The sequence below is a fragment of the Notothenia coriiceps genome, unplaced genomic scaffold, assembly GCF_000735185.1.
Source record: "Notothenia coriiceps isolate Sejong01 unplaced genomic scaffold, NC01 NC01_scaffold00037246, whole genome shotgun sequence".
NCBI classification, from domain to species: domain Eukaryota; kingdom Metazoa; phylum Chordata; class Actinopteri; order Perciformes; family Nototheniidae; genus Notothenia; species Notothenia coriiceps.
The window spans coordinates 4,985,704-4,995,442 of NW_011369947.1; the positions used below are offsets into that span (position 1 = coordinate 4,985,704).

General features: G+C 42.1%; 2 protein-coding genes across 2 annotated transcripts in view; one reads left to right on the forward strand and one right to left on the reverse strand.

Moving 5' to 3' along the window:
• Positions 1–2,490, reverse strand: part of commd8 (COMM domain containing 8) — a 10,949-nt gene extending 8,459 nt beyond the window's left edge. The window contains exon 1 of the mRNA XM_010794626.1: positions 2,387–2,490. Coding sequence (XP_010792928.1) covers positions 2,387–2,431 — 45 coding nt within the window. The 5' untranslated portion in view covers positions 2,432–2,490. The remainder of the gene's footprint in view (positions 1–2,386) is intronic.
• Positions 2,491–2,831: 341 nt separating this feature from the next.
• Positions 2,832–7,719, forward strand: LOC104965634 (probable phospholipid-transporting ATPase VD). The gene is made up of 3 exons (XM_010794627.1): positions 2,832–3,088; positions 5,846–6,244; positions 7,495–7,719. The coding sequence occupies exons 2-3, from the start codon at positions 5,958–5,960 to the stop codon at positions 7,691–7,693; spliced, it is 486 nt and encodes a 161-aa protein (XP_010792929.1). The 5' UTR covers positions 2,832–3,088; positions 5,846–5,957; the 3' UTR covers positions 7,694–7,719.
• The last annotated feature ends 2,020 nt before the right edge of the window (positions 7,720–9,739 follow it).

The window sequence follows — 9,739 nt, forward strand, 5'->3', positions numbered from 1 at the left end:
TATATTTTCTTTTTATGTTGTGAGATTAAATTTATCAAAAATGATCATTTATTAATACCAAGTTTTATTTTATCAGAGGCAACGAAGACGTGTTTTGTATCATCGTTCCACCCAACGGAACGTTGTTGGTGAATTGCGTCGCTTGGTATAATCTGTCTCTCGCAACTAGGTAATAAACCGGACAAATTTAAAGTAATTACACATTTACAACGACAAATAACACGTAGTTGACTTTTGAACTCCAATGGATGACATGGGGTTCGAAGATACTCATTTACCGCGTCGGGAGATTCCGAATAGCGTAACCCATTAGGGGACGCGGGGGCGCGTGTGACCTTTGTGAACATCAGTGCGGGTGTGACGGGTTTCCCAATCCCGGGGTGGGAGCCTCGGGATGAAGGCCCATATTTTCCTTCCTCCGGGCCGTTAGAACGAAGGGTATGGTTTATTGAAAAGGAAGTCGAATAAGGCCATCTTGGTCACCCCCGGTCCTAATAACTCCCGACGGCTGTGTAATATGAGGTATCTTCGGACCCCAAATGTCATCCATCTGAAGTCAAGATAAGCATATACCTAAGCGGGAGATTCCGGATTAGCGATAACCCAATTCCCTTCGGTACTACATCAAGAGCGGGGGTGCACCCCAGGCGGGCCGTGATCTTGGTTGTCGTGTGGACGATTATGTGGGGGGACGGACTACCGGTACGGCATTACCGCGTTAGTGGCAGGGACCTTGTATCGTTTTGTACGGATAGAAGGCTGCCCCACTTCCGGCCCTTGTATGTATTGGCCGGCGACACTCTTCATCTCTGCTTCCAGGGGTGGAACGCGTCGTTAGTATTCCCCCTTGTCGTCGAGAGACGCACAGGTCTGTTCCAATCCTCTCGCGGGTCGACCTTAGGGACTGCAGTGAAAGGGAGACTGGTCCGGGAAGGACATGTTTCACACAGTCTCCTATTTCCTTGTTAGGGGAGTGATATTCTCCCTTTTTCCGGCGAGAGGCGTACGGGCTCTCCGTCCTCTCTCCGCGTGGTCGAAACCGAGGGACTGCAGGTGAGTTAGGCTGTCCCTGTGGGCATTTGTCCCACACAGGTCTCTCTTTACCCTCTGTAGGGAGTTTATTTTTACTTTATTTGCTTGTCCCCCTTCTGGTTCTACGTCGTCGCGTTTATAGGAAGGTGGAGTGTAAGGAGGCACGTTTTCCGGCACCTCTCCTTAAGACTGCCTGTTCGCGTCGGGCCGAACCACGCCCCTTAGCTGTGATATAATGAGCATATACCACGGCCTGTCGTGAGCTATTGCTTAAATATACATATGTCCGGTAATTTGATATGTATCAAAGTACCAGATTATGATTATTGATGCATTATTGTGTTTATCACAGCTGTTAAAGGTAGAGCTCATTTTAATGATGTTGTGTACTGTTGCTGGAACTTTTGAACGTTATTAAGCGTTAACTTTTTTTGAGTAGATTTATATTTTGTACTAGCTAATGATTTTAATATGTAAATTAACTAAAGCTGTCAGATAAATGTAGCAAAGTAAAAAGACAATATTGGTTACCAGAATCTACTGCTGTAAAAGTATGAAATCCCATCAAATTAAAGTACCTAGGTTGGTACTGGAGGTCATGTGCTTAGGTGCATTGCCCTTTTGCTTCGATGCAGCTGTGCAGTGGTGTAATGTCACGCACAAGTACATTTACTGAAGTACAGTATTTAAGTACTACTTTTACATACTTGAGTAAATGTCTTTCATAATACTGTACATATACTTCCACTCCACTACATTTTGGAGCCAAATAGTGTACTTTTTACTGTTTTTTATTTATTGAACACTTAGTCACTAGTTATTTTTTACATATAAAAACACATACCTGATAAGATGCAGTAGCCTACTGTACTACACATATTCCCAGCATTTTACAAAGCCAATAGTGATTCAATTGGACCCACACTGAAAAACTAAAATGTTTAAAATGCCCCTACATATATTTATTAGTTATAAAAACAAGATACTATACATGTATATAATAATATTTACTCTAAACAGAATCATTATGCATTCCGAGTACTTTCACATTTGACACTTGAAGTACATTTAGCTGATAATACTTCTGTATGTCTACTTAAGTATGTTCAACAGTAGTTTACTATTTAAATACTTTAGTATTTGTACTTTTACTTAAAAAAAGAATCTGAGTACTTCTTCCATGACTGAGTACCTCGCCTGTTGTGTAGTAAGGCACGAGCCAACATTGAGCCAGTCCTTCACTAATATTAAACATGAATTGGTTTATCTCCATGTTTTCGCGCCAACAGGTCCATGATACATTTAACAAAGTTAATGTGCATCAGTATTCATGGGTACAGCGCCTGGTACTCACCTTAATACACTCTGTGGCAGGCAGCCTGCTCAGTAACACCACCATGTTTTCCTCTGCTTCCGCCCTCCGCTTGCTGGTCAGCTGACGTTCGTCACATGATAGAAACAGAGGCATTCGTGATGGCTTGGAAAAATGGGTTTCATCATTTCTTATGACTTCTTAGGATGTTAAAATACCATTAGTAAATAGAAATACTGTTGTATACTCATTATTCGGTTTGCATATTTGTGTGTCTTGTCACCCTCAGTTATTAAGAAGAAAACAAAGATTGATGTTGGCTCGCAAGCTGAACTCCATATATACATTAGCCATTTTAATGGGACATGATCGTTGAAAAGTGGGCAAAAAGCAGTGAGAGTGTTGAAAACAGGTTAACAATGTGACTTTACTATATAAAAACGATTAATAACTTTAGGTCCGATTGTACTAAAAAGTCTCAATAATTACATATCTGAAGAGCATCCATTAAATTACACACTGATATTGAAGCCATTTTGAAACGTCACAATTTGTCAATAGAGTTCTGTCGGACGCCCCTACACGGGAAAGGGGAGCTTTTAAAGCCGGTGATTTTTTCACATCCTGCTTTGATCAGCAGCAGCAGGGGGCTGTTTGTGGTCGTCTCGCGGGGTCAGTCAAACATTGAAGGGATGGGATGTAACTTCACTTGAAAATAGACAGCGTGTGGTGTTAAAATGCTGGGTAAGTTAGGGTGGTCCTTCTCTGTTTCTGCTGTGGATAAATCCGCTGTTTTCCTGGAATACTCGTGTTGCTCTGTTCATCCATCACAGTAATGGAGAACTCTGTAGCTACTGTAGGTATACTGTACTGTCAGTATTGTTACGTCAGGACCATAAACTGTTTGTGCTGAGAGCCAATCATCAGCTGCTGCACCTCGATCATATGTTCGATTGCTGCAGTATTGACATAGCAATTCATGGGTTGAGGTCTGTAAAGACACAGTTAGAAACCCTCAGGGGGGCTTTTGGGTAAACGTTTACGTTTACGGATAAAGTTGAGTCCTACAGTAGTACAGTATGACTTTAATGGACTTTCAATAGATTGCATCAAAGCATGCAACCAGTTTGTGCTGATATTGCTTGTTGTTAAATCTTAGAAGAAGGATATTTGTTGTGCTGTATCTTATAAACATAAAGCAAGGGTTTAATGGTGATCAGCAAAAGTGGAAGAAGTACTCCGATCTTGTACTTAAGTAGGCCTAAGAGTAGAAAGTGTAAATTTACTCGGTTACAAGTAGAAGTCCTGTATTAAAAATGTTACTCAAGTCAAAGTACACAATTATTGACGTCAACACTTAAGTACCAAAACTAAATGTACTGCAGATGAACCCATTTTCTAATTATATATAATGGTAAATGGATTGTATGATGTGTTTTGACTATAATTATTGATGTGTTTATCGAAGCTGGTAAAGGTGGAGCTAGTTTTAATGACAAATGTTGATCATATTGTTATCATTAATCCATATCTACAAAGTAACTAAAGTTACTATATACATGTTGTGGAGTAAAAGTACAGCATTTACCTCTGAATTGTAGTGGGGTAGAAGTACAAAGTAACATAAAATGGAAATGTGCAAGTCCCTCAAAATTGTACTTAAAGGTAGGTATGTAATTTCGGAGAAACCAGCTCGAGTGCGCTAGAATTTGAAACTACGCAGCCGAAAAAAATCTGCCTCTACCTTCAGACTTCCTTACAGAGCATACTTGTCAACCCTCCCGATTTTCGCGGGAGACTCACGATTTCATTGCCCTCTCCCGGTTTCTTCCCGGGGTCATATTTCTCCCGCATTTCTCCCGATTTCTGACTAAATCAGATTTACACACGACTGTTTCCACTCGGACTTTAATACAGCTACACCATTGTTTGGTTTCCATGGTAACACGTCTCTTTAGTAGCGCGCGCAACTCAAAGTATGAGAGGGTGAGGCAGATATTCACAGGAAACAGAACAAGAATCGACAACTGCTCACTCCTTTCCTGTAAAATACAGGTCCAGCCCACACATATGCTCCATCAAGGACGGTGCTACAGGCCGCAAGTCAGTGCACTTACAACTACAATAAGCATGTTAATGTTAATCTAACAGCTCCCGATTCCTGAGGTCTAAAGGTTGGCAAGTATGTTACAGAGCCCCTCCTCCAACACACACGAACGTGCACATGACCAATGAGGGCACGAGATAAGTTTGTGCACAGATGGAAGGCTGACAGGCGGGTAGGCCATCCAGATATTTTAGCCGGACCGGCTCAGATGATTGGTCGTGCTTTTTACAGTACTACGGCTTCCACAGATGACATTTTGTTATGGATTTTTTGTCAATGCATTTAATATACTGTATTAATGGCTATCGGGATGTTAAGAGCATTCCATGGAATATAACAAAAAGTGTTTCTGAAGTGAATTACATACCCCACCTTTAAGTACAGTACTTGAGTAAATGTACCATACTGAACACCACTGGTGATGAGGTCTACTATAAAAGCAGCATGTCTCACATCATGGACTCCAGAGTGGGCTTGCCAACAAATAAAACCATGTGATGGCTCCACCATGTTCACTTGTGTCCACAGTGTGTATGTCCCTGTCATGTTCCATCAAAGCAGCTGCATAAATAAATGTTGGGAAACACAACTGTCATCACCTGTCCAACACTGTGGGAAGAAAAGGAACTCCGGACATGAGCCAGACTTTACATTACATTTAATAGACCCGATGCTTTTATCTAAAGCAACTTGCAATAAGTGCAATCGACCACAAGGAGAGCAACTTAAATAGCAAATATCCTGCAAGTACATTAGTTTTCAAATCATTTAAAATGATTGGGCATTGGAATGAAATAAGCAGTGTTTGAAGAAGGACTCAGATCCTTTACTTAAATAAAAGTACAAACACTATGTCAACAGCTAAAGAGCGACTGCAGGCTGCTTCATTTTAAACACACACACACACACACACACACACACACCTCTACACACATTGAACTGCCCGATTATTACGCCTTATTATTCGTGTGTGTGTGTGTGACACTGGCATTTGTTTTCAGAAGATATTAAGATACTGTCGTCCGTTCCGGTACTGTGGTCAAATCAGCATCTCTCCATTTTTGAGTGCGCAATTAATCACAAAAAAACATTAAACAATGCACATATATTTTATTTATTTTATCTGCACTTTGGGTCCCTTTATTACCATAAGCATGCACACAATTATATTCACCAACATATTGTTGGTTTTGTTGTTGGTGCTGAACAATACGTGTAAATATCATAAATGTGTGTTCACCAAAGAGCTAACATTCAGCAATATTCTAAAATCAAAGGGAAAAATCCCATAGCACCCCCTTGTGATGCGCACTTCCTGGTCGGCCTACAAAAATACATCATCACTGCACTCTATGGGAACAACCTGAAAGTATGTTTTGCTTTTCTCTCCACAGGATGAGGGCATAGTGGAAGTTCAGTGTGGAGCACGGAGGAGCAGAAGCCCACAGAGGGGGGGGGGCGTGCCACGTGCCACTCACAGCTCAGCCTGAGCCCTCTGCTGCCTAGATGGAGGGGCTCCACTGGGTGCAGCACCGCTGGAGGCAGCTGCTGGGGAGACATTCAGGGAGGGGCTGGACCTCTGCCCCTGCTGGACCACCAGAGAAGACATCCCAGGAGGCCCATGGTTCTCCGCAGGCAGTCAGTCGGAAACGGAGAACAGTGTTTGCCCGCAATGGGCCCCACCCCCAGGAGTATGAAGCGACCTCCAGGGGCTACATGGGCAACGCCATCCGCTCCTCCAAGTACACCCTGCTGACTTTCATCCCCATGAACCTGTTCCAGCAGTTCCACAGGTCAGAGCTTCACTCGTGTGTACTGCCTACATTTGGTAAACAGAATTTTGTTTAATTTGCTTAAACACACACATAAAGACCAGTCACGTGCACCTTATACGAGAGCACCTAACAGTATAATTGTATTGGTCCCTAGAATGCCCACACCCTGCGCCCTGATCTCTGACTCTCGTTTTAAACACAATCATAAACAACATTTTAATCATGGAAGTGACATATTTGAATTGTTATTGTATTCTGAGGTGCCTCATTTGTAAAAGAATCAGAATCAGATTACCTTTATTAGTCCCACAGAGGGGACATTTACTAATGAAGGCTATATATAGAGTGTATAGGCTTTGTAAAGTACAGAATGTACTGTATATAGGCTCTAGGCAGAGTGTATATAGGATGTATGTAGATTGTATAAATGCTTTATATAGAGTGTTTATAGACTATATATAGTGTTTTTGAGCTATTCAAAGAATGTAGTCTGATAAACATAACATATTTGTAGGCTGTGTATAGAATGTATATAGTCTAGATTTTCATTTGACAGTTGCAAAGAATTGGCATACCCACAGCTCCATATTTCAATGAGTAGAATTATGTTAATGGTAATAATGCCCTGAAAACAGCAAAGACCATTTATGGCAGTCAACATAAATATAGAGGCAGTCATTTCCAAGATGAATTAGTTTTAATGCAATATTATGTTTCACACATATTGGTGTCTGTTGAAAAAATAAAAAAATGTCGTGGTTAGTATCATAACTATGAAACTATGTCCATTTATTTATCCTAAATTTTAATTGAAAAATGTGGTTGCCTTAACATGTACTTTTCACTCGGTTGTACTTAGCTCAACCCTCTTGTGTTACTGCTGCTTACAAAAATACAAGAAGGTAACGGCAGGAAACCTTCCAGCAGGAAACCACCTTCCTTGCAAAGATGGTTTCCTGCTGGAAGATTCCATAAACTTTCTTAGGTGTTTTCTGTTCCAGAATGTATTGCTTGTTTGTTTAGCTTAGTTTCATGTGTGGACCTTGGAATTGGGGTAAAAAGGGCTAGATAAGCCTATTAGTCCACAGTTTTTTGAATGCCACATCTTAGGTCCATCAATTACAAATTTGAGTTGAGATATTTCAGTCCAAACCACAAAAACTGACAGACACATAGGAAATATATTGTGGAACACCAATGGAAAGTCTAGGAGCAAATGGTTGCATTTCCACTAAATACTAATTAGCTGCTTTGGTCTTCCTTTGTAGGGCTGCCAACCTCTATTTCCTGTTCCTGGTGTTACTGAACTGGGTGCCAGTGGTTGAAGCCTTTCAGAAAGAAATCACCATGATTCCTCTGCTGGTGGTTCTCACTGTAATCGGCATCAAGGACGCCCTGGAAGACTTCAGATGCTACCTGTTTGACAAGAAGGTCAACAACAATGTGGTGCGAGTGTTTTGTGGGTAAGTCAGCCTCTTTAGCTGAAATGTTCTGACTTGTGAACATGTCTGTGAGGCTGTGATACCATAAACTGGTATGAAAAAATATTGAACTTCATCATATTACCCAACTTATATAAAGTACATAGTATGCAGAGTGACTAGCTTAGCATCAGAACTTCAAGGAGTTCACAGCTGCATGATAAGTAAAATTGCTGAGTGAACCACAGCTTAACTGGATAATGATGGGCTTGTCTTATTGGCTCTGCTCCAAACAGTTGATTCAGAAAATGTTCAGTTGCCATATTATATTATTATAATTCTTTTTTTTAGCTCAATAAACACATATAGTATTTTAAAGGACACTTCCTGTATAGATCACCGGAAGTTGGCTAGAGGGGACGCTGGCGTGTTTTTCGCCGCTCTTCTTGCCGACGCTTATTCCTCGTGTCTATCACTCCCTGCCGTCAATTATTTTTCGCATACACAGCGAAAAGATTGTTCTGCTCTGGTTTTGTGTTTCTGCCATACTCCGTTGCTCAGCCGATTATGTTTGGCTGCTGTTTAGCTCCTAGCCTCTGCCGTCCTGCCATTAGCAAAACGAGCTCACCGTTGTGCTCTGCTATCCGTGGAATCCCCGCTCCGGAATACCCCGACTGGGCTCCTCTCTGCCCCACTCCAAGGACTATCCACGAACCCTCCCTCAGTCCTGCCATCTCAACTCGGGTGTTTTCCATCACCGCTGCTGAGGTTCGAGGTCCGGTTTCTACCAGGCTAATGGTGCTAGCTGCTAGCTGGCTCGCTGTTTTTCCGACATGCCCCACCCCGGAACCTGCGGTCTTCAGACTCTGGCAACCCGCACCAACCTGTGCGGGACAGAGCCTTCAGTATGGCAGCCCCCACTCTCTGGAATGCTCTCCCTGCGGAGATCCACAACATCCCCACACTTGACGCCTTCAAAAGGGCCCTCAAGTCCCATCTGTCTGCCAAGGACTTTGGCCCCAAATCTATTTGTTGTTTTCTCTGTCTAACTGTCCTGTCAGCCTGACTGCCTTTTGTTTCTGTTATGTTTGTTTATACTCCTGTTCTTCCTTGTAAAGCGACCTTGGGTCTCGTGAAAGGCGCTATAAAAATCTGAGTTGTTATTATTATTATTATTAATATTATTGTAGCAAGTAAAACTCTAACACAGAAAAGACCTGTCTATGCTGCCCCAGAATGCCTCGTTGGACATTCTTCTTTTTTTATTTTGTTCTTCCTGAGTATAGTGACGTAACGATACCCAGGTCCAAATGGACCAATCCGTGGAGCTCCTCACACACACTCACTCAGCCTTATCTTTTCTCAACCGCGGTATTCCACGGAGTTTCGCCGGCACACACACTTACTCAGTTTTATCTTTTCTCAGCCGCGGCTCCGCAGATCTCCACTCACAGTTCGCCACACACTCACGTGTGTGTGCTCAGGCTGAGTTCCGCAGTGTCTCGCTGTCTCGCAGACCCCACGCAGCAACCAGGAAACGACACCAGTAATAAAGCTCACTGTCCGCTCCTCACAGCAGCGAGCCCCTCAACGTCCCGCCAACACAGCACCCAGACCCCACGCAGCATTCTCATCTGTTTGTCATTACTGGTGTCATTTTCTGGTTACTAACAAACGCCATTGTAACACATACACATCAGAGCACAGTGGGCTCACAGGCAGTGGCGTTTTCTCCTGGAGGCCAAGGGAAGCCAGGCTTCCCCTGTTTTTTCGGATTGTAGTTATCATTTTAATAAATATATAAAAACTAGGGCCGGGACTCGATTAAAAAATGTTATCTAATTAATTAGAGATTTTGTAATTAATTAATTGAAATTAATCGCATTTTTAATCACATATAAATATTTGACCTGAGAACAGTGAGAAGATGTCAATAAAGTTTGCCGTCACACAGTGGTAATTTGAATTGCTTACTGAGGTCCAATGATCCCCAGTCAGGGCAACACATTCGGCTTTCTCCAATAAATTCTCTTTATCTTCCTTTTCATTATGAAAAGGAAGATAAAGAGAATTTATTGGAGAAAGCCGAATG